The sequence below is a fragment of the Porites lutea genome, chromosome 4, assembly GCF_958299795.1.
Source record: "Porites lutea chromosome 4, jaPorLute2.1, whole genome shotgun sequence".
In the NCBI taxonomy this organism is placed as follows: domain Eukaryota; kingdom Metazoa; phylum Cnidaria; class Anthozoa; order Scleractinia; family Poritidae; genus Porites; species Porites lutea.
In genome coordinates this window covers 23,510,276-23,535,603 of record NC_133204.1, presented here as the reverse complement: position 1 = coordinate 23,535,603, position 25,328 = coordinate 23,510,276, and the positions used below count along the sequence as shown (strand labels likewise).

General features: G+C 39.2%; 1 protein-coding gene across 1 annotated transcript in view; it reads left to right on the top strand.

The window, feature by feature from the left end:
* The window catches only part of LOC140933002 (protein transport protein Sec31A-like), a 108,130-nt gene that overhangs the window by 46,787 nt on the left and 36,015 nt on the right, over positions 1–25,328 (top strand). Inside the window, exons 8-15 of the mRNA XM_073382509.1 lie at positions 3,000–3,060; positions 9,557–9,607; positions 18,006–18,164; positions 21,817–21,975; positions 22,497–22,550; positions 22,663–22,818; positions 23,272–23,346; positions 24,270–24,365. Of these exons, the coding sequence (XP_073238610.1) occupies positions 3,000–3,060; positions 9,557–9,607; positions 18,006–18,164; positions 21,817–21,975; positions 22,497–22,550; positions 22,663–22,818; positions 23,272–23,346; positions 24,270–24,365 (811 nt within the window). The remainder of the gene's footprint in view (positions 1–2,999; positions 3,061–9,556; positions 9,608–18,005; positions 18,165–21,816; positions 21,976–22,496; positions 22,551–22,662; positions 22,819–23,271; positions 23,347–24,269; positions 24,366–25,328) is intronic.

Genomic DNA, 25,328 nt, shown 5'->3' with positions numbered 1-25,328 from the left:
TCTTGGTGATTTAAGCAATCTGATTGGTTCGCTATCTCGGACTATTGAACAATATGCACCTCCTAGCGAGTGGATAATGTGTGAGCTCGGTGTTTTTCCCATTTTTTTTAGAGAACGATCTTTTGAAAGTCGACAAAATCCTACGGTTGACTTTTTTTAAGGCAAGAAAAGACTTGGCGTTTTTCCATTTACTGTAGCCGAGTTTTGTGCTCGATGGATTGTTTACAACTCCCGTTTATTCGCGTAGAAGAAGCCTTTTCGTGAACTCAGCGTTTCCTAACAAGAAAATTTGGCCCAAAAATCGAAGTTTATTTATGACAAACAAATTTGAAAGCAAATGTTTGCAAAAATTCTACGTGCAAGTAAATAGCAAAAAGAATGGTACAGGAAGACGACGTCGTACCTCGAGCAACCGAGCCGCCATTTTTGTCAGCACTTCATGCCAAGAACGACACAACAAACCCTTTTGGCTATAAACTTAGCGAGTCATCAGAAAACAACAAAGCTCTACTTTTTTGTCAGGTAAGGAAACAATTCAAACATTTAAAGGTTCCATTTAAGCCATCACGCTGCTGTTTGCGAATTGATAAACTTGTGAATTGCCATGTTTGAAAATTCTGCAAAGATCCGTCAATCAAATCGTACTTTTTAACGGTTTCTCTGATTTTGTTGAGATCACTTCGTGTGTATATACTAAAACAATTATTCTTTTCAATCTCGGTGAATAGTGGGTTTAGGAATATTTACCTCGCCGCCTCGCGCCTCGGTAAATATTAGCCTTTATTCACCTCAGTAGTATAGGAGGCATGTTTTACGCCTCTTTTTTGCGCAGGAATCTCATTAGCGTGCACAGGAATACATTAACTAGGTGACGTCATAGGCTATTGTCTTGATCTCATGAAAAAAATGCTGTGGTATCTTATTAACTTGCGGTGGAATCTCATTAAGTATATCCAGTTTGACGGGTTTATCATTTTTATTGTTGTCCCTCCTCCTCCTCCTCATTTCTATTGTTTTCTCACCACCACCCCGACATTTCTATTGTTTTCCCTCCACCACCACCACCACCACCACTACCACCACCGCCACATTTCTATAGTTTTCCCTCCACCACCACCACCACCACCACCACCGCCACATTTCTATTGTTTTCCCTCCACCACCACCACCACCACCACTGCCACATTTCAATTGTTTTCTCTCCACCACCAGAAATGTGGCGGTGGTGATGGTGGTGGTGGTGGTGGTGGAGGGAAAACAATAGAAATGTGGCGGTGGTGGTGGTGGTGTTGGAGGGAAAACAATAAAAATGTGGCGGTGGTGGTGGAGGGAAAACAATAGAAATGTGGCGGTGGTGGCGGTGGAGAGAAAACAATAGAAATGTAGCGGTGGCGGTGGTGGTGAGAAAACAATAGAAATGAGGAGGAGGAGGAGGGTAAACAATAAAAATGATAAACCCGTCAAACTGGATATACTTAATGAGATTCCACCGCAAGTTAATGAGATACCACAGCATTTTATTCGTGAGATCAAGACAATAGCCTATGACGTCACCTAGTTAATGTATTCCTGCGCACGCTAATAAGATTCCTGCGCAAAAAAGAGGCGTAAAACATGCCTCCTATACTACTCACCTCGATTTCAAAGAATAATTGTTAAATCTACTAAAATAGTGGATAATGTTTTTTGCGCGCTCTGATTGGCTACTCAAAGTCGGGCTGTCCAGTGCTAGACACTGATTCACCTCTAGCTCCTCCGAGCAAGTGACGCCAACTTGCTTAAGTTTCGGTTTCCCGGTTTGCTGCCGTCGAAACAAAGAAATTTCACAAATAATCAAACAAGCTGTTCCCGAAATACACGAAGGTGACGAAATTTGGTTTGGAACCAACCCACCTGATACAAGAAAAGTCAAACGAAATACTAAAGGTAACGAAATACTTTTGAAGAAAAAAATCGCAAATAACTAGTAACAAATGTAACATTATTGCAGGGTAATATTTAATTCAAACAAGGCAAGAATGTTGTACCAAAACCACAGAAAACTGTGTTTTCTCCCGACGGCGAGTGTTGCGGAATAAATTAGAAACTTTACAGAAAAAACTTATTTTTGCGCTCGTTGTGGAAGTTATGATCGATTGATAAATGAAACCAGTACACTCCTTATTAGAAGTCTATAACGTAAAATTCTTGTAAGCCCTTTCGGACGTTTTATGCCAAGTAACACAATTTAGATTACGTAAATACGTGACTGAGTATCAAGATAAGGGTTAAATTACGAACAGCTTTCCACAGCAAACGTCAGCTTATGCATTTGATTATCTTTACTTTTCTTCGAATCATAAAATAAATCCACCAGAATGATCGAAAATAATGCACATGTTCATGAGTTTAAAAAACACGAAACTCTTCACTTTTACGTGGAAACGCCGCAGACGGCAGAAATTAGATGTTTGCCGTTTGCGGAAAAACAATCTATTCAGAATAATTAGTGCAAAGACTGTGACTCAGGGCAAATGAAAGAAAACGGTTATAAACTATAAGACAGATCCTAAAAGTAGAAGAGTGAGTGCACAATGATGGCCGCTAGCGCTTATATTTACTAAAAGGCATCATCAGGAGCCCATCACTGGGTCATAGACTCCTGGCATCATTCAATTCAAGTTCTCTTGTTCACCTTTGATATTTTCTCACATTTTAAAAATGTTATGAACAATGATTTTCACCAGGGAACTTTTCTTACACACTTCTTATTTCGTTCTCAACTTGATGATGAGAAAAAAACAGCAAATGTTGCTTGCCCGTCGGGCAAGCTACGATGAAAAGACACTAACCCGACGTGTCGCTTCACTAGCCTCGGGCTATCTGACAGCGCTTTTGTCGAGCCCTGGATTCCTCTGTATTCAGGTAGCAATACTGGTAACATTCATACACCCAGACTGTAATAACATTTTTGAAAAGATATGTTTTACAAAGATATTGTTGTGTGTTTTTGTTTGCAGAGGAATCTTGTCAATAGCCTGGTGTCCGCAGGATCCTGACTTGCTTATGAGTTGTGCCAAGGTATGAGCATTGTTAAAGATGTGTGATTGTTGTTATTTTGCCTGTGTTGTTTTAAGTTCAGAAGTGTTTGCAGTAAACTGTTGTGAATAGTGGCCGAAAATCACCATTTTCACTTGTAACATATATTTCAATCAATAAAAGTTTTTCCTGTATTTTTCGTTTATTCATTGCCGGTTTTCACTTAGAATTTGAAGTATAAATAAAGAGCGCAAAATAATGGACTCTGATATACAGTGATTTCATACTTGCCTGTATGAATCATCATATGCTACGAAGTGTTGAGTGTTAAGCTTTTCCCCTTTGTATTGTGTCATGTAGAGGTGTAGACAGTGTGCATGCTCTGAAGTTTACAGGTTTACTTCATGAATATTTTTTCAACAGGATTGTTAAAATGTAGTTCTGCAGAGATCAGGGCAGCTGTAATACATTTTCAATGATTTTCCCCCTCGTGTGCTCTGCAGTCTGGTAGTTGAAGGACATTTATAAGTCTGGAGACTAGTTCAAGCCTTTTCTGCTTTTGCTGAGGAAAGCTCTGTTGAAGCTGTGACAATTCTAATTGGGTAGCTGAATTAATGTCGGCTGCTAAGGCTTGGAACACAGCTGAAAACTACATGCAAATAACTTGTGGCCTGTTATTTGGAAATTAAGCCTTTTGTCAAGACTTGTTTAAGAATAACCACAATGATATTTAACAATTAGTCGCCGATATTCACGTCGCCTGAGGCGACTAATTGTTTAAGTATAATTACATTGATGATTATTCGAGAAAATAAAATAAAAAAAGAGACATATTTTTGAAAGGTTTTGGGGCTTTAAGATGTCCGTCGAGGACGGCTGTGATCGACAACAAGCTGGTTTTCTTATAATAGCTGCCGTCGATTTTCCTCACGGAAACGTAAAATTTTGCCAGACATTTCTTTAATTCATCAACTTCCATGTTTTCTATTTCATTTGTGAACTCTTGCTGCTGTTGAAACCATTCTGTAGAACAAAGTATTTCGCAAAAGTTACTAAAATTTGCCGACACTTTGAACCCAAAAATTGTAACAAACATACAGCCGAACCTCTCGGTACGGAAACCTCTCTTTTACGAACAGTTTCCAATGTCCCGACAAAATTCTCAAATATTTTCTTTTAAAAAGACCTCTATAATACGGACTCTCTCTAATACGGACAACGGACACTAAATCTCGGCCCCAGAGAGTAAATTCATAATATATAGAAACAATGAACTTGTATTCCACAATTCAGTTAACTTTAGAGCACATTCATGTGACTTTTCGGGGAAAGGCTAAGTGATTTTAGAGGAAAATAATTTGCAAACAGCCCAAGAGTGAACTAAATCTTACATCGAATTGATAGCCTCATATGTACACCCCAAAACTTGCAATCATCTGCGATCACATTTATTAATACTTGATCACCGTAAATTTATTAGGCCTGGAAAAAAATTCCGGCCGAATTTTTTGCGTTCGACAAGTTTACTTTACAAAATCTTGCCAACAAATGTGGGTGCGTTTAAACCAAACTTTTATATCATTTATACATCACATCTGAGGTGAAACAGTACTATGAGGCACTGCTTTCATTATACAGACCTCCAACAGAATGAAGTATTTCACAATTTTGCAATACAAATTGCTATCATTCAATATTCAGGACGATCGAAGCACGCGTGGGCTTTAGCTACACCGTTAAAATAAATTTCCAAAATCACCTATACGGCCAGCCGGTTCTGACTTTTGCAGTGCTGGCTGTGGCAAGTGTTTGAATGAACATTAACAGAGTTACGCTCCAACATAACAAAGGATTTATTATGTTTATTTTTTATTTAAAATGGTTTAACGCGCGGAATTTTGAGTAATCCGGGAAGCCTTGTTCACTGAACGACAGAAAACAATCGGCACAGCGATTAAAATTACAAGATAAAATTACAATTATATGCGCCAGTTACAAACTGGCTGCTTAAAGATTCGATGAAATACAGTTACGATTATGAACTGGTGATAAATAAATTTCTTCGCGGCCAAAACTTTTTAAATTGTTTGTAACTGGCGCATATAAACCTCTTTTGTAGCTAAAAGGTCAAACAGGGGTTGTTACGCTCTCTAAACCGTCGGAATAAAAGAACCTAAAAATAAATGAACAGAATTTTTAAACGTAAATTAGTTTTTGTAAAAGTAAAAGTTCACCGTTCAGTTTTATCTGATTTACAAACGCGGAAAAAATTAGGAGCAGGAGCCTATCCTGAGTTCCCGTTTTACAAGTCCAGTCCAGTCCAGTCCAGTCCAATCCAGTCCAGTCCACGCAATACAGTATGCGTTCAGATCATTGTCTCAAATCTTACAAACGTGCGTAAAGAAAATGGCCGCATAAACTAGGCTCGACTTCATTAAATTAGAAATAAAAAACAAGCATCAAATACAATAATTACTCAGCTTACCACTCGAGATGCAGCTCCTGAAAGGTATCGAGTAAGGCCAGTATCGCTTCAGACTTTGCAACCCTCTTACGCATTAAGCAAGGTCGAAACGAAAACGATGCCATCCGAAATCGGATTTCGACAAGTGACGTATTTCTTGACCAAAAACCCAATAAACAAACTAGCTATGAATAACAGAAGACTCCTGATAGCAGCTAAATTTCATTTTGTACATCCAGTGGAAAAAGACAGTTAAAAACGTCACAAGTTGACACAAATCTCTGTCAGCTTCAGCTGTTAAAGTAAACAAGATTCAAGATGCTGCATACATTTTCCGCATGAACTCACCTGTCAAATTTTGACCAATCACAGCATAAAAATTGGACCTAGAGCGTGACCAACGCGTGAAACATGGTGAGAAAAGTCAAAAGCAACTGTCTTCCCTGCCTGTAGCAGCTGGCTGAATTTTCGCGTCCGAGGTCAGTTTGAAATCAAAATTTTAATTGTGCGGCATATAAACACAACATATTTCATATGAATTTAAAAATAATTAAACTTGAGCCTGCGATCATTTGAAAACCAGTACCTTGTCAGCGGATAACTTCAAAAAATACTTGACCTCGATGGGTCGACACCTGAGCCCGCGGTCAAGTGATACTGGTCAGCGAGTACCTTGTTTTGACAGCTGTCAATTGATCACATCATTGATGTCCAATATGTGTATCAGTTTTCCTTTGCTCCGATCCCAAACTAGCTAGAAACTATGAGATTCAACATTGATCGCGATCTAGTAAAACAATTAACTGGTCAGCGGACAGCTTCCAAATAAATCACGTCACCTCAATGAGTTGACACATGAGCCCGCTATATGGTCAGTCATGGGGTACTGGTCAGTGGCTATCCTGTTTTGACAGCTGTCAATTGGCCATATTGTGAATGTCCAATGTAAAAGATGTGGACTTGCCAAGACACGCCTGAGACATTCCTCCGTTCCTTTTGATGGTCTCCCCTACCCCACCCGTACAATCCGTAGACGCTTACGTACGTACGTACGTACTTACGTACGCTCGGTCAATCACGTGACAACCAAACGAAAAGAGGTTGACCATATTCTATGAGTATGGGGCTAGCGCGCGTGGGAGCCCCGCTATAAACTGAACCTCTTTATCACGGACACTGCGGTGATCAGGTGAATCCCGAATCCCGATCAGGTGAATCCCGCCTGGCTGATGAGCTGTGCAAGGTGATTTCAAATGCTCAGCCACTGTATATCAAACAAGGATTTGCAAAAGGTGTACAGAGGAACATAACCGACTTTTTAAGGCTTGATTAACTACAGATAGCATAAAGATGTTTTCTTTTAGATTTTGTACTCTAGTTACTGTTCACTGCACCTGCGAAATAGGGAAGGACGCTTTCAGAATTGTGCTTTACGTTACAACTTTTTATTTACAGCATTGCGCTGTAGCTCGTTTCGTTTTAAAGCAGTAATTTGTCTGTAGTTGAGATGAACAATGTTGTATGCTACTGAACGACAGTGTCTTTGTACTGTGAATTAATGAATTTAAATGCAGTTTAAAGACGAGTGTGAGCCTGGTTTTAGCTACTGAACCCTTAAAACTGTAAGTGGAGTCATAACGTGACGTCATCGTAGTGACCTGTTTTATACGGACACCTCTCTAATACGGACACCTTGCCCCGTCCATTCGGTGTCCGTATTAGAGAGGTTTAACTGTACCAGTTTTCAGTAAAATTGTGTTACTTGCAAAAGAGAAATTTTATCAATCTACCTTTGAGTAGATTGACTCCAAACTTTGTAGCATCTTTTGTTTTTCGAGGAACATCATTTTCTTTGAATTGATCAATTTCCGACTCCGAAACATCAACAAATCTGGCTGCCATTTTGAAAACTGCTAGCCTTCAATGTTATGATCACTGTGCGGTGATTATAGCGGGATGAAGCGAAGCTCCTAGCCAATCATAGCGCTCAATTTTCGATAATCATCAATGTAATTATACCAAATATTGATAACGGCAGCCTGCCTGCCACAAACCAGAATAATGTCTTCCCACAATGCATTGTTGATGATATTGGAGATGTACACTGGCGAGGAGGGGACTCAGTTAGCTGATACACATGCGCATTAGATACAATTTCTTAGCTGATTTACGTCTCACAAGATACACACTTGAAACAGAAAGTGAGAAGCGCATCGTTTGGATTATGTAAACAAACCTAGTGGGGTTAAAGTCATTGCAAGTCAAATCATGTTTGCATGTCAAGTTAGGGCACTCATTTTTTTGATACCATTGAGAATTCATTGATGAACTTGTCCAGGGATAGCTGAACGTCGACGAATACCTCCGAATTCTAAGAATCAGTAGAGGTGAGAAATAATGGAAGTCGGAATCATCGATTATCATTGCCCAAGGTTCCCTCGGTATGAACCTTTCTCCATTTCATGAAAACGTGAAAATAATCTGTATGATTTCGTTCAAAGGTGGCCACTAGGTTCTGGGCTCCAGGCCAAAAAGTAGGGGGGTTGCCGTCTTGGTCGGTGCAGCTGGATATCCCAGTGACTGCCCTAACAGTGGGTGGGTGGATCAGGCTTAGGGGGCAGAACTAGGGGGGTAGGGAGAGGGCTATTTTGACACAACCCGTTCAGTAAGGAGCAGTGGTAACTAGAGGCTTTGACTGCGAAGTACCTTGTTCTTACTTTGCCCTAGCCATGTTAACGCAGGCAATTTCTTCTGCCCACTGCGTTCACATTTCCCACCTCCTCTTTTTTTACGTTTTGTCGGGACGTTTTGGATACTGTTTTTGACCAAATTAATTATGGTAACCGAAATGATAGTGTCAGATGAGCAAAAGCATACCCAGAGAGAAGTTTTCAGTAAAAGATTAAGAATGAAGCACTATGGAAGAAGACAGTGTTACACTGTCAGGTCAGATGATGTAAAAGTACCCAAATGGCGCTGAAACTTCGTAAAAAGAAAGACAACGACTCCAGATAACAATATTTACACTGTATTGATAACTTTTATCGCTTTTACTTCATTTATTTCATCTAAGTTTCAAACTCTATTTTTCCCATGCAAACTTTCATATTACGCTTGGGCCACCTGTGGTATTCCACACGTACTTTGATTTTGGGTTGAGGTAGATGCTTTTCAAACTGGCAAAACTAGTGTCCAGGTCAGCGTTGTCCCGTAGCTGATAAGGTGATACTCGGGAAGGAAATATCAAAAAGTGTCAAATGTTTCCCCAAAACACAAGCGTTTCGGGTTTTTGGCCCTTCTTCAGTGTGAGAAAAAAACCGTTGTACTCTACTACGCAATATCATTGACATAAAAATGATCGGAGCAGGCGCGCAGGATGTGTATAATGTCCCAATTCAAATGAAACTGAAATTGATATTCAGTCCTTTTGGCTGAACGGTGCCTAGCTGGAAAATCAACCGCATCTCACGTTGCTTTCGTCGAATGTTAGTACCACTGCACAATGCCACACCACGCACCTGGACATCAGAAATGCTGTGGCCCAAAATTTCCACTCAACTGGTCATAGTATTTCTGATGTCCGGGTGAGTAGTGTGGCATTATGCAGTGGTACTAACGTTCGACGAAGCAACGCGAGATGTTGTTGATTTTCCAACTAGGCACCGTTCAGCCGAAAGGAGTGAATATCAATTTTAGTTTCAGCTGAATTGAGACATTATATACATCTTGCGCGCGCTATAACACGGGCGCGTGCTTTGATCATTTTTATGTCTATGATATTGCGTAGTACTGTACAACGGTTATTTTCTCATACTGAAGAAGGATCATACACTCAAAACGTTTGTGTTTTTTTTAAAACATTTGACACTTTTTGATATTTCTTTACCGAGAACCCCCTATCATCTATTGAAGTACAAGTGTCACGCATCCCTGAGGGTTTGACCGTCTAACATTCATTTATGGTCCCATTTAGGCTTTAACACGCCTCATACATGTCTCGTGGACTAAGCACTCCTTACAATGCCTCAATACCTGGCATAGGTAATAAATAAATGCTATGCTTTTTATTGGTAGGACAATCGTATTCTCTGCTGGAATCCAAACACCCAAGAACCAGGAGGAGAGGTGATTATGATGACTGTAATATATAAATTTAGCCAGGCCTAAAAGCAAAGCTTTTGTCAATAAATTTATAATTTTAATCAAACAATAAACTTGTAATCCACATATCGGTTAACTTTAAATTCATCATAAAACAGTTCGAAAGGAGGGCTCACTCGTGAAATGTTTTTCAACACTCGAAGAGAAATTTCGTGTCTCTGCGCGGCGACGTAATATCCTCTATTTATTCCTCGAGTAAATTAAAGACTAAACTCGAAGTGATCTCAAGATATCACGAAGTAGTCCGGTTTCATTTCGTGAAATAGCCGAAACAAGCCGAAAAGTCACGAACTTGCACGCCCAATCTTGTCCCGAAACTAGTGCATCATTTCATAACTATTTTTCATATCCCGAACTACCTTGGGTCGCAGTAGCACAATTGGCTAATCCGTCAACTTAGAGTCTCCACTGATCTGACGGGTCACACAGGTGAGTCGGTTCAAACCCCCAAAATAATAATTATTTCTTCCTCGAAAAAGTTAAAGAATAAATCAAAGAAATCGAAGTGATCTCAAGATATCTCGAACTAATTCGGCTCTCACTTCGTCAAATAGTCGAATAAAACCGAAAACCTACAGACTTTGCGTGCCCAATCTTGTTAAAAAAGTCAACTTTGATACGTTCCTGAGCGTCGCGAATCCTTTACTTCGCGCTCCGCCGAAGTAATAATTTGCAAACGGTCCAGGAGAGAAAGAAATCTTACATCGAGTTAATAATCTTATATGTACACTCAAAAAATAGCAATCATCTTCAATCACAGTAGATTAGGCCTGGAAAACAAATACTTCCCAAACAAAATAACCAAGTCGCTCAATTTTATAAGGTTATTTGGACAACCCCGAAATACAATTTTATGCTGTAAAGGTCGGTTATAGGACACGATAGTCCTCAGTGGCAACCAATTTACACGTTTTAATTTATAGGTTGCATTGTTCTGTCTAAAAGGGAGGCCAAAATGAAAATCAGGCCGGATTTTTTGTTGTTTTCTGGTGGCGGTTAACCAGCCTTCTTTACTTTTTATACATCACATCTGAGGTAAACAGTTCTTTGAGGCGATGTTTTTTTATTACACAGACCTCAGACAGAATACAGTTTTTCACGATTTTAACACAAAGTGCACTCATTCAATATTTAGGACGAGCGAAGCACGCGCTTCCTTTGCACAACAAATCATAGCATTGACCACATTATAAAACGTTTTCATGAAGAGAAGCCTATAACATCGGGACTGTACAGTCAGAACAATTTGCTCCTCTGTGGTATGCAGGGTACGAAAACGTTCAAAAAATTTCCAAAATCACCTATACCGCCATCCGGTCCTTACTTTTGACAAGGGCCACATTTGCAGTGCGCGCTCTGTAGTATTTGAATGAGGATTAATAGAGTCACCCTTCAACATAATAAATAATTAATTATGTTTATTTTTTATTTATGGTTTCATTATGTGTAATCTTTAAAACCGTTTGTTACGCGCGGCATTTTAAGTACTCCTGCATGCGATGTTCATGTAGGACTAAAAACAATCGGCGGTGAGAAAATGTGTAAAGGCTTTTTAAAGTTCTGTAAGCTTATATCAAACCTGACAGCACTAGGTCAGATCATTGTCTCAAATCTTACAAACGTGCATAAACTAACCGCATAAACTACGCTCGACTTGATAAAACCAGAAAACATCAGGTACAATAATTACTCAGGCTTACCAGTCAAGATGCAGCTCCTGAAAGCCATCAAGTAAGGCCAGAATCGCTTGAGACTTTTCAACCTTCTTACGCATGAAGCAAGATGAAGTGAGTGGGCTCATTTCTGAAAACGATGCCATCCCAAAACGGATTTTCGATAACTTTGACAAGCGGCGCATTAATCAACCAAAAACCCAATAAACAAACCAGCCATGAATAATCTTGAATAATCTTGATAGCAGATGTATTTCATTTTGTACATCCCGTGGAAAAAGACAGTTAAAAACATCACAAGATGACACAAAACTCTGTCAGCTTAAGCTATCAGCAAACAAGTTTTCAGATGGTGCATAAATTTTCCGCATGATTTTGACCAATCGGAGCGTAAAAATTGGACGTAGAGCGTGACCAACTATGGGTATCCATCCCCGCCAAATTTAAACTTTTGTTGTTCTCAGATCTAAACCTTCAATTTAGGGCCTGTTTACATGGAGTGGGGGACCCCGGTCTAGTGGGGTTGGTTTCTTTTGTTTTCACGCTCTGGGGGACACACAAAAAAGACACTTACCCCACCAGACCGGGGTCCCCCACTCCATATAAACAGGGTCTTAAACATTCTTTCTCACAATTTAAATTTTCAATTATTGAATTGAAACATTCGGCAATTCAACCAATTTAACTGTCTATTAAAACATTCAATTTGACAATTCGGCGGACAAAATATTCAATTTGGCAATCTGAATAACCGCTATATCAATGCGAACATTCAATACGGCGATGGTAACTTTCAATTTTGCAAAGGAAACATTTCGTCCTTTAGTTTTAACAGTTCGACATTAGGGATGGACCTTAGAAAAGAGATGGTGGGAAGGGAATTTTAAGAGATGCAAGATATAATGACAAGAATTTAATAAATCAATTAAATTCATAAATAGATTTCTTGTACTTCGGTTCGGAAATCATGAATAACGAGGCTCTGAGTAAAGCTCAACAAAATAAACGTATGAATTAATTGCGTTCGATCCAGGGAATGCAGGATATGGCGTTTCCCAGAGTCCAATTTTCAAAAAGTTTTTTTTCCGGGGGAGCATGCACCCAGATCCCCCTATATAATTCGTGCATTCGGGGCGGACAGTCCGCTTGTTTCTCCAGTAACTTTGGTACTTAATGTCCAGTTACAAAAAACTGCATACCTGTTCAAAACTATACCGAGTGATACAATACCTATATGAAATGATACCGACTCTGGATGAAAACAGAGGTTTGAACACCAAAGAAAGTATACAAAACGAGACTAAGTTGCCACGGAGAAAACCATTAAGTCAATCATGGGGTGATCAAAATTCTTCGTGAATCATGAATCTGGAAGAAAATTCTTGTAGCAATCGTGAATCATTGAGGCAAAAAAAAAAGGAATCGTGAATATCAAGATTCAAATGATTCCGCTTCTACCCCCGGGAAAGATCAAAGTTTTCCAGAAAAGTTGGCCTGTAATTTCAGTGTTATTCACTTCGTAGTTGATCTGGAACATATCACCTGACTGGGGCCCACATTAGCAGGATTTTTGTAGAGGAAGAGTGTCTGGATTGTTCAATTTAATTTATGTCAACAAAGAAAGTCAGTGTAATACTAATTTCTGTTGTGGAAAGCACATATCTTCGTAGCAAAGAGGTTTGTGAATATGTATTAATACACAGGATAACTTTTATTCCAAAAAGTTCCTAGTTGTTTGTCCAGTAAAGATTTGTGAATAATGCATGTAAAAAGGTTGAACTTTTCAATTTCAGTGTCTGGCCTGCAACTGTACCAATCAAGGTAGTCCTTAACAATATTTATTCAATAGTCATGTTGAGATTAAAAAAAGATCACGTTTTATTCCATTTTGGACTTATCATTTACTTCATAGTTGATTTCTAATAGTCTTACCTGCACAGATCCCCCTTGGGGATAAATTTTTTTGGGCTAAAATCCGTAGGAATATATATTTCTTATTAATAATTTCCTGGGAAAAATTTTTTTTGGGACTTCCCTATCCCCACCCCCCCCCCCCCCCCCCACCCCCATCACTTTTCTAATGGTCCATCCCTTAACATCAGCAATGCAAACATTTGGTGAAACAGTCAGTTTAGATATTCAATTCAAACATTTAATTCAAACTGTTTGCCTATAATCAGGGATCCGGAAACCTGGACGGGAATCCGGAATCCGGAGTAACAGTAAATTATAGTATAAATCGCCCTCATTTATATAGCACCTTTTCCCCAAATGTTCCAAAGCGCTGAACAGTGTCTTACATAGTTACAATTAACTGTAAAACTTAAAACAAAAAGAAATGTCACCTAAAAGTTAAAAGAAAATGTGCGGTGAAACCTTAGAGGTGTAGAAAGTGCGAAAATGTCGGAAGACGATGGTGAGGTGATTGGGGTTTGTATACACAAATATTCAAACACCACAAGCAGGGAAAGATCATCAAGTGGATTACTGGCTTCCGGTTACCCACAGAATAGAATTCAAGATAGCAATGCTAGTTCACAAATGTATCTACGGCGTCGCACCACAATATCTTTTAGACTTGATAAAAATCAAAGAGAGCTCGCGGTATCAGTTGAGATCATACCTGGGCATACTCCTAATGGACAATACCTATAGAACAAAAAAGACACTCGGGGATAGGGCGTTTGAAAATGCTGCGCCCAAAGTATGGAATCGACTCCCTCTAGAAATTAGACAATGTCAATCATTGAACATTTTTAAAGTTTTACTAAAGACACATCTTTTTAAATTAGCTTTTTATTAGTTCTTTTATTAACTCATATTTTACTTTTATTGTTTTCCGAAAATTGTAAATTATTATTATTATTATCATTATTTGGACTAGCCATTTATTACTTTAAGATTTTAGTGTTGTAATGCGCACTCGATCATATCTTTATCGCATGCTAGACTGCGCAATATAAGAAATAAACATTATTATTATTATTATTATTTGGTATATGGACTGTTTAAATTCATTATATATCTTTTTTTCGAGTTGTCCACGTAGCTCCGACGTTACAAAGATGGCCATTATGTAATACTTCTGCTGGAGCGTGTTCAGTAATTTTAATGGTAGTAGTCTTAGTTAGTATGCGAGTGAGCAATATGCGCTGGCTATATACATGCGCCTTTTTTACGTCGTTGCCCTCTAAGTTGTTTAAACTCAAGGGTTATGGTTAAAAAAGGTCTCGTGAGAACAGTCTGTTCTGGTTCTACTGCAGCTTACATTAGACACCAATGTGTATTTTTAACAGTTAACATTTGCAACTCAGATTTTCACCACAAAAATCCGAGAAGCAAACATTTAAAAATTTGCTTCTTAGATTTTCTTAGCAAAACGCGGGGTTGTTCAATTTCAAAATTGGCAACTCGGTACGTCAAAAATCCAAGTTGCAAGTCGCATTTTTACCTCAAACTAACATCTGAGTTATAGTTATCGTAGAAAAAACAGCGTGGATTTTTGAAACAAAAGTTGAAGTTGTGTTATTTCAAAACTTACAACTTGAGCTTTTACTATAGACACTTGGTTAGTTTTGGAACAATCAGGTCGTCCCTTTCTACTAGAAGGGTATTGAAAAAAATCCCTTTGGTTGCGTAGCATTAGAAGTCAGGTGATTCCTGATCGCTGTCATTTTGGCTGTTTATTATTTTTAGGATGCTTTGAATGATTATGTAACCAGGTATTTCTGAAAGCAATTGTATCTTTAAGGTGGCTCGACTGGATTTTTTTCGGGGGGGATACCTCCCAATTTTGAGCAGGTGTATTTATTGACGATTGATCTCGGGATTTTCAAATTTATAAAAAAATTTATCGAGCGGTTTTTTGAAAAATGCGAAATTTGTAGGCATGGACCAAATTACGTGCAAAAACTGTAACAAAAGCAGCTGAATACAAGTGAATAAAATTCTTCTACTCGCGATCGCCCAGAGCAATTCCCCTCTTTTTTTGTATATAGTTTTTAATGGAATCAAACCACTATGAGCTGAAGCCTCGTTTCCAAAGCTTATCATTTTCTTAAAAAATTAGCTAATTGTGTGGATAGCATGCTATTTCACTGTTTTTATGAGGCTTAAAACTTTGTTTCAAAATATTTCGAAAACGCTCTCATAGAATTTGTTCAAACTTTGCTATAATTGAGGAAATTATGACAGGTACAAACTCCCTTAAGCGATTTCTTAAAAAAACTCCTGGTACAGAGAAACACAAAGATAAATAAAACACGTAATGGCGTCGTTACGTTGCCATGGCGACTCCGATTGCAATAAAACCCAAATCATAAGAAATTTTCATCTTTATATAATACAGCTGTGTTAATTTTTTTTCCATATCTTTACTCATGGTGACGTAATTAATGCTCAAACTTGGGAGGTATCCCCCCCAAAAAATCCAGTCAATCCGCCTTAATGCGTGCAGAGAGGAATCGGTATTTTTCTGTAAAAAGAGGCTGTTTTGTATGCAAGTCATTCACGGTCGTTACGATCATTTTGAAAATAAACTGAAAATCCAAGTTGCAAATTTTGAAAGGTACGCAACTCATATTTTTGTAGTGAAATTGTGACTTGCAAATTTAAACGGTAATAAGATATATTGATGTAGCCTGTACACAAACGTTATATTTTTCTTTTCGTTCTTTTCAATAAATCCCCCGCGGTTTATTTTTAACACGCGCGCTCAACGGACTTTGAAGAGGAAATAGAGGGTCTGTGAACAGGCTAATGTTGATGCCCCATATGAGGGCTACGGTAGAGTTCTGACTAAACTCTCCCTCGCGCAGTCGTTTTTGTCTCGTCACGTCCTTGGGGAGGAGCATAGCATGTCTAGATAAAAAATTCTGCCTGGTTCTACAAGGCCCCGTCCACACGTCCGGGAGGGGGTGGGGGTACTCCCTGATATAAGCTATATAGGTATGTGCCGCCCCATCGGGTAGGGTTTTTGCGCCGTTTTGGTCTGAAAACGGGTAAACACTTTGCTCATTTTGGTCTGGAATCGGGTATGTTTTTCGAGGGAACTACGGGAGTGTATGAACGTATTTATCGTTTCAATTCCAAATGAGTAAGAAAAAAAAGAAATATGCGAATTTGAAATGGATTTGAAGAATTTTGTTGTTTGCGCTCTTATCTAAGTAATGATAAGTAATATAATTTCTGCCTAAAGGCCAGGTCTGGAAACTTGTATGTTTTTTAGAGGTCTGGTCTGAAAACAGGTGTGGAAAATGACATTTTTTGGTCTGAAATAGGGTCAGGTTTTGGAGAACCGGGCGGCACACCCCCACCAAGAATTCCCAGGAGTACCCCCCCCCCCCCCGGCCCACACGTATCCGGATATTTTTTGAAAACGGACATTTTTGTCTTCCGTTTTCAAAAAAATACGCGTCCACACAGCGTATTGGAATCGTTCTCGCCTGTCCATACGAAAACGCCAAACAATGGAAATACGATACCATCCCTCGCAGAGCATACGTCATGCCAGCAGCAAATGATGCATTACATCATCGTGTTCGAAAGCCTCCGTTTTCGTCCTTCTACACGTAAACAAGTTGCCAACGTTTTCAACGTTCTTCACTCTGGAGAGCGTTTTTGAAAAGATGCGTTTTCGGTGACCGTTTTACCAAATACGTGTGGACGGTAGGCGTAATCGGAGATAAAATGCCCGTTTTCAAACAAAAACGTTCAGGCGACTGACCGAAAACAAACGAGCGACAAGAATGGTGACGTCAACAATTCACATTGCTGAACACCATTTACACACAAAACATCAAATCGACTGGGACTCTGTCACATGCGATATAAGCGACCCATTAACCCGATTGAAATCTTTCAAGGCCAGGATATAACCGGGTTATTCAATACTAACCCATTTAACTTGCTAAGTGCTGCCACAGTCTTTGCATAATATGGCCCGTGCACACGTACCGGTTTCTGCCGGTTTCACCAATGTAAGTAGCCTAGCATTTGATCTTGTATACTGCTCCCTGTCTATTTTCCGGTTTGTCTTTGTCCTTGACATTAGTAAATAGTCGTCGTAAAGTGCTTGTAGGTTTGTGCGCACTACGTATATTGTAAAGTTGTAGTATACCTGTGATAGTTCAGAGTTGCCTCCGATGTACGGTGTAGTCGCTGTGTGTTGGAATCAGTGTTACTGTGAGTGTTTCGTCTAACAAAGTCCGCTTTGTAGTTGTTTTTACTTGAAACGTTGTTTAGATAGTCAGTCTCGTCATGAAGGCTGTTAGGCGAGTCGCAAACTAATTGCACTCGTCTCGTCAAAGTTGTGGCCTTGTGAGAGGTCGGGTTGTAGGAAGGCAAATTACATGAAAAATAGGGTTGGAGGTCACACAAAAAATGAACGAAACACACAAAACAAACACGCACTGTACGTGCACATTGTACGTAAGATTACAGGAAATAAATCAAGCTTCGAATAGGCACAAAAAGAACATCAATAATTTTTCCCAGGATTATTCCGGTTAGGGAAACATCAAACATGTTGATCAATAGATAAGTACACAGAGTTACACAAGAAGGCAGTAGTATTGTTTAGTGATAGACGAGACTGCTAAGTTATTCTCTTGCGTTTCATTAGTTAACTAGATTAGTGTATTGATGACACATTAAATGTAGTAAATATCGTCTTCTTCTTTGTGTTAAAGATCGTGTACGAGTTGCCAACAACAGCTCAGTGGAGTTTTGATGTGGCGTGGTGCCCTAGAAATCCTGCCATGGTTTGCAGTTCATCATTTGATGGCCATGTTAGTGTGTTTTCTCTGATGGGTGGAGGCGCTTCTAGCCAAGATTTTCATCAACAGAAAGTAAGTTCTGTGAGGGGAAGTATTTTGTTTAAAGTCCCCATCCCTGCTACACTGTAGCTTTGCTCTTTGGCCTTTGAATCCCCCTCCTTCTGTGAGAACATGTGGACCTGAGAGATAAGGACTACACACAGTGTATGTGGAACGAGGGCACACATGAGGAAATAGGGATTGACTGACCTTGAGACCTAAAACCTTTCTGTGATCAATAGCAGAAAATTCTTGGTAGCTAAGGTGCCTCCTTAGATATTTAAGCACTCAAAATTGTTTAAATAAATCGTCATTCAAAGAAAATATATGTAGGAGTCATAGTGTAGTGGGCTGTTATATCTCTCCCACTGTGAAACATTTAAAACTTCAAGTTAAATCTGTATTCCTGTGTGGCTTTTCCTTTTTCGTAATACTACACTGTATTATTGGTTTTTGCTATGGTGCACTGGAACGTAATATATAAGCAGTCTAGCCTTGTAACATATTCTCACTATCTTCAATATACATGAATATACAGTGAAGTACGGAGGGGTGAAAATGGTCCGTAAATCCATCAGCATGACTCCTAAATAATCGTATCCCAACAAAACGGCTCGAGCGCGAGCCTTTCCTTGCATTCTCCAAAGTAACAGGGCTTAACAAAGAAAAGCTGGAGTAAAGAGCTTGGGGTTCATAAATTGGAGAGAACAATTTGCCGGGTGGACTATGCTTTATTCTAGCTAAAACTTAATCAGCTTTGCCGCGAGAGCTGCAACATTATTATCTGCAGGTATTTGAGTTAAGCTGACAGCTCCATTCGGAATCTCTAGTCTTGTATGGTGATATTTCACATCTATATGCTTAGATCTTTTCTGATGTATACGATCGTTGGCTAATGCAATTACTCCCTGATTATCTACATACATACAAACACTCTTACAATATTAACTCATTGGACCTTTCTATAACCTTTACATCTTACTGTAGACTTATTTTATAGTAACACAGTGTCACTAATTTGTGTGTTTATATGGTAAAACATTTGACACTGAAATAAAGTTTTACTACTACTACTACTACCACTACCACTACCACTACCACTACCACTACCACTACCACTACCACTACCACTACCACTACCACTACCACTACCACTACCACTACCACTACCACTACCACTACCACTACCACTACCACCACCACAGCCACCACCACCACCACCACCAGCCAAACGTTGTCCAAGAAATTGGGTTACCTGTGTAGCAGTGGCCAAAGCTACATATCAGGGGCACCCAACGACCGTTTTCTGCAAAATATCTGTTCAGAGAAACAGATGTTGCCAAGAATTTTCTATTACTTGAGGACAGCTAAAAATTTCTTGATGACCGTTCCATTCATGTACAATTTTCGAAGCTTATCGAATAAATTCACTATGATTTTCTACAGTTTAATTTTTCACATTTTTCTCCCAGGTTTAGGCTATTTTCGTAAAAGAAAGGAGACCTAACATTTTGGGATTCAAAAAAGTGATGGCGAGAGGAATTAGGAAAATTCCGACTTTCGTAATACGTTAAATTGCATCTAAAATTTTGTGGAAAATAATGCTGAAGCCCTTGGAATTTTGAACAGGCTCAGGTTACCCTAGGGCAACCGAACAGATACAAATTTTATAGCGCCCCTCAGAATGCATTTCTAGATATTGTGAGATCGTCCCATGCAAACAAGGGTCACATTCATGTTCACCCTTTCATCCTTTCCAATACACTCGTTAGTTTAACACAACATTCATGTTGCTGTGTCCTAGTATTTTTTGTAAAACCACATCGCCACATCCGACCAAGAGCATGAAATAAACTGCGCAGTTCCCGAAAGAAAAGAAATAAGAGCTGTTTGTGTTTTGACACCTCGCTTATTCAGTCATTCAACATTAAGTTCAAGGTTAGGTCGCTAAAAAAGGGTCACATTTTTTTTGTTTTGCTTATGAGAATTTATTTTCAGCTCTCACGAGTCGAAAAGGTGCTGAACTGTCCACAGAGACGAAAGAATTAATAATTACTCTGTCGGAATCCGTGCAAAACAAAGCGGAACTGTCAAGAATGTTGAATATTCCAAGAACGAATATCAGGAGCGTTCTAAGCAAGTGCCGAAGGACTGGCGCAGTGGAGACTTTGACGCGAAGTGGCAGGAAAAGGAGCTTCTCAAATAGAGACAGAAAAGTAAAAGTAACAGACGACTAACCTTACAGGACTTTACTGCAAAGCTAAACGAGTGCAAAACAAATACTTTCAGCCAGAAAACCGTTCAAAGGGTGTTGCATTCGGAGGGGTATAAAAGAAGGTTAGCGAAAAAGGAAATGGTTGTTCGGGAAGCGAATCGAAAAAAGCGAGTCAAGTGGTGTAAAGAGCGAAGAGGTAGGCAACTACTGGAAAAAAGTAATATTTTCAGATGAAAGTCAGATTGTGCTCGGTACAAACAACCGTGTTTACATTTAGCGGAAAGACGACGAAAAGTACAACCCACATCTTATTTGTTCTCGCTCCGAAAGGAAGATAAGTTTGATGATCTGAGGATGTATTTGTTATGATGGTGTTGGAACTCTGACTGCAGTTGAAGGCAACATTAACTCTGCCAAGTACATTGACATCCTAGACAAGAACTTATGGTCAGTAGTTGTCTGGTATTTTGAAGGAAAAGAATACTTGTTCATGGATGACAATGCGCCTGTTCACAGAGCCCACACTGTAGAAAATTATAAAGATCAAATCTAAGTAACCTCAATGGAATGGCCAGCACAATCACCATATTTAAATATAATAGAAAATATCTGGCTCTACATAAAGAGAGAGCTACAAAAGCCCGCGGTAAATATCACTACCAAAAATGATCGTCTGCGTGAAATCCATTGCGTGTGGCGGAAGATCGAATTGGATTAGATAAAAAACCTTTACCAGTCCATAACTGACCGCCTAAATAATGTAATTGAAATAAAGGGTCATCTCACTAAATATTAAGGTGATTTTAAAGTTAGATTTGCCACAAACGGTGTTAAGACCAGCGCGCCTAAAATGTAAACAAACGCCGCCATATTGAAAGGGACGAATACTTATGTCCCCCAACTGTACCACCCACGCACATTTCTCGGGAACTAAAGCGAGGTCATTTGAACCAAAACTTCTCTTCGAAGTTCGTTTAAAATGTTTTGGAGACGAACATTCTGCAGACGGTAGAGGTTTGGTCATGACGCGTGCACGAAGGGCTGAGAGGAACCCTCTTAGATGTTACTAGACAAATGGGCACAATAGGAAGAATGGCGGTAATAATACAATGCTAGGAATTGTATGATATCTATTGTTATGAAAATATTCTTCCTTTATTTCCGATGCTGAGAAGAAAGATTTTGCATATTCAATTTGAGGAATTGCTTATGTCCTGTTTTGTTTTTTAAGCATTCTATTCAAAGGTGTATTTTTGACCTAAATAACATGACCTAGTGAATAAGGACACTCGTTAATACAGAGCCTGTATTTGTATTAACAGGGTTTGACTGTCTTATTATTATTATTATTATTATTATTGTCATTGTACTCACTGTTGTCTCTACAGGACGGGAATGGTGTTGATGATGATAACGACGATGAAACTGGTAAATGCTATTTATTAACGTTTATATTTTTTGTCATTCCAGGTCATGAGTTCATTTGACATGGATGACCCATTCTCTGCACAGATGTATCAAGCACAGCAACAGCAGCAACAGCAGCAACAGCACAAGGCAGTAGCTAGCAGTGCTCCTCTCAAGAAGCCTCCAAAGTGGCTGCGCAGGCCATGTGGTGCCACATTTGCTGTATGTGTGGAGAATAAGTACCTGTAGTAGATCTACCGCTAATAGCATTTGGGGTCCAATGTTTCCTTTTGACATCAATACTCAGTTTGTCAGAAACGACACAAGCAGAAATGGTTATCTTCATAAACAATATATTGATATACTATATTGATCCTTCATTTGATGCCTGTAATGTGTCACAAGGCTGTGCTCTAAGAGAAACTGAAGAGAGCCCAGTGCTCGAAACCTGTTAAATCCAGAGTGTCCAGCATATTATTAAAAAAAAAAGAACTAAGATTTTTTAGTTGCCCAGGAGCAAAAGTCAGGCACCTGGGTCCAGCAGGTGCTGGTAGGGCACAGCATTGTGTTAGAAACGTTTCAAGACACTTCCTTTTTTATAACTGATGTAACACTTTGCCCTTGCTACGTTATAGGTACATGTACACCCAGGCCCAATAACGTTCTAAAAGCTTAGTTTCTAACTTACAATGTAAACGATGGTGTACAATGTTTGGGTTTTTTGTTGGTTTTATATTTTGTAGTTTGGTGGAAAACTTGTAACATTTGGGCAGACAAAGGAATCGCCAGCTGCTCAGGTTTGTTCTATAACAAGGTTAATTTCTAACCTGAAACGAAGCAGTTAAGGCATACATTGTAAATAAATACAAGAAAGTGGTGAATGATAATTTTGTTGTTGTTGTTGAGCAGGTTAACATTAGTCAGGTGACAACAGAGCAGGAACTAGTGAACAGGTCCTATGAACTGGAAGGTGCTTTGGCTTCAGGAAGTTTTATCCAGTATTGCAATTCAAAAGTGGAGAGCGGTACAAATGAGTTGGAAAAAACACTGTGGAGTTTCTTGAAGGTGATTCAGCTAATCAGTACTTTAAAATTACTGTGTATTGAATCAAAGCATCCAGCTGGTGTATGGGATGTTTAATATGGGATTGTCCTATTGTGCAAGAAAGTCCCCACTTTCTTGAAGGCGCCCACATTTCTGTTCTATTTATAAAACTAAAATTAGTGAGTACTATTAAAATTACTGACAGTTAACATCTGGGTTCAGTCAGGTATTTACAATATCAACAAAACATTGTTATCAAACTGTGGCAGAAAATTTCATCTACACTGTAGAGCATTTAGGATTTAAGACTTGTATGAGTATGGAGATCCCTAGTGATTTGACAGAGTGATGTCAATATCAATAAACTGTTGGGTTTTCCGGCTCCTTTTGGTTCATACACCTTTTTTCTTATTGAGGCTCATTATCATTCTTCGGTTGTTCATGTATATAATATATTAAGTTTCCTTTTTGCAGATTAACTTCGAGAGAGAACCAAGGAGACATTTCTTAACACTTCTCGGCTATGATCCAGTGGAACTTTCAAAGAAGGTAACAAATTGCGGACACTTGAAGATTATTTTATTCCACTTATCTCGTCTTTCTCTGTGTCTAGTGTCATTCTGAATCCTGAGAAGGGAGATATACAATGGGCAGGGGTCAGTGATTGACAATTGAAGTTGACAGTTATCTTCTTTGATGTATATTGTGATTGGTAAAAGCTGTCTGAGGGTGAAGGCATTTGATATTTGCTAATAATTATTGTAACCTCAAGAGATGGGCGTACTAGATTATAAACTGAACTTACATTCCATATTCCTACCCCGGGAAGATTGACCAAAACTTTGACCTGGACAATTCCATCCTTTGTCACGATTTACTTTGTTAGATGCAATAATTTTACTTAGCAAGTGAACTGGTAGTTTTGAAGTTATGCTAGCTAGTGAGGCATGAGAGCCATGGGAAAAAAATAATGAAAGAATCGAAAAAGCAGTAATGCAGAAGAATATAACTCAAAGCTAATTGTTGTAAATGAATATTTAACTCTAAACGGCGGTAATCTGTGAAAGAAGTGCTTAACCAAGACTGCATAATTCTGCAAATATTCCAGCAGCAAAACCTGACATACCCATAGTGAGCTAAGCAGAAAACATTTTTCTTGTATTTGCAATTTCACAAAAATTTCTTTTTTTCTCATGGCTTGCTCAAATCGCATGGCTCGCTGGCTTGCAGATTGTCCGGTCCTGTGTTTTTCCATGGAAATGATAATTATTGTTATGATAATGTCATGCCCAGCTACCCAACAGTATATACAATGTAAATGTAGGCACAGGAAAATTATGTTCTGTTTCTCTTGCTTTTCTTACTTTGTAACACTATTGGAAATGTAGTTTTGCTTTTATCATTACATGTACGATTAAATTCAGTCACTAGATAACGCATTCACTAAACTCTAATGTATGTGCTTGTATTAGGTTGCATCTTCTCATACGTCATCAGTTACAAGTAGTAATCAAGGAGGCGTTGATGCTGAAGAATTAGTTCAAAAGATGCAACTTATTTCATCAGGGGTAAGGGGACGAACTTCAGCTCTCATAAAAAATCCCTGCGCAGCGTAGTTACTTAATGTTAATTTGAAAATTGTAAAATCGACGCTGTTCAAAAGGGTTTTAACCGACGTTTCGGCAATTAGCTGACTTGCCTGACTGCATACTCGCGCGCGTGCGTGCCACATGTGACAGCGCGCACCGTTGCGCGAGTAAGCAAAAAGTGAGTAACTGTTCACATGAAACTTAAGTCTTCATAAGAGACTTTAAGATCGAGGTTTGGTCATTTTACTGCAAACGACAAACTGCGGTTTGTGGTTGACGATTTCACGTTACCCGTCTGCCCATATATGGGTCTTAAAATTCGCGGGTGGTAGCTTGCGGCTGCCATGTTTGTTTTTATTCATCCACTTACTTCTATTTTAGCTGAGAAATTGTCTTCAAACGTGAACCTTAAACCACAAACCTGACGGCAAGACCCTGATCACGTGACTTCTTGACGTTCGCGGTTCGTGGGAAACGCCGAAAAACCTCAATCTTAAGGTCTCTATTAAGGCCACTGGGACCCACAGTCCCATAGTTAAAAATCAACGTCATCTCCTGCTTCTTACGGTATTCCTGGTTTGCTTGGCCTGCTTTTAATACAGCAACCTTCATTTCCTCCAGTGTATGATTGGCTTGGTTGAAGTAGGCAGGTACAGGAAGGTCATTTCTCCCGTTGATGACATCTCTCCGGTGTTCTCTAAAGGGGTCTGCCAACCTGCGTCCAGTCTCCCCAATGTACACTGCTGATAGACATTTGGTGCACGACAGACAATAAACCACGTTTTCCGTGATGCAGGAAAAATGTCCCGTGATGTTAACATGCCCTTTGGGTGTTGTAATTGTGGATGATGAATTGACATGGGGATATGTGCGGCAAACGGTCCTTTTACAAGGGAAAGTACCTCTTGATTGGTCTGGAAGGTTTCGAGGTAGGCTGCTTCT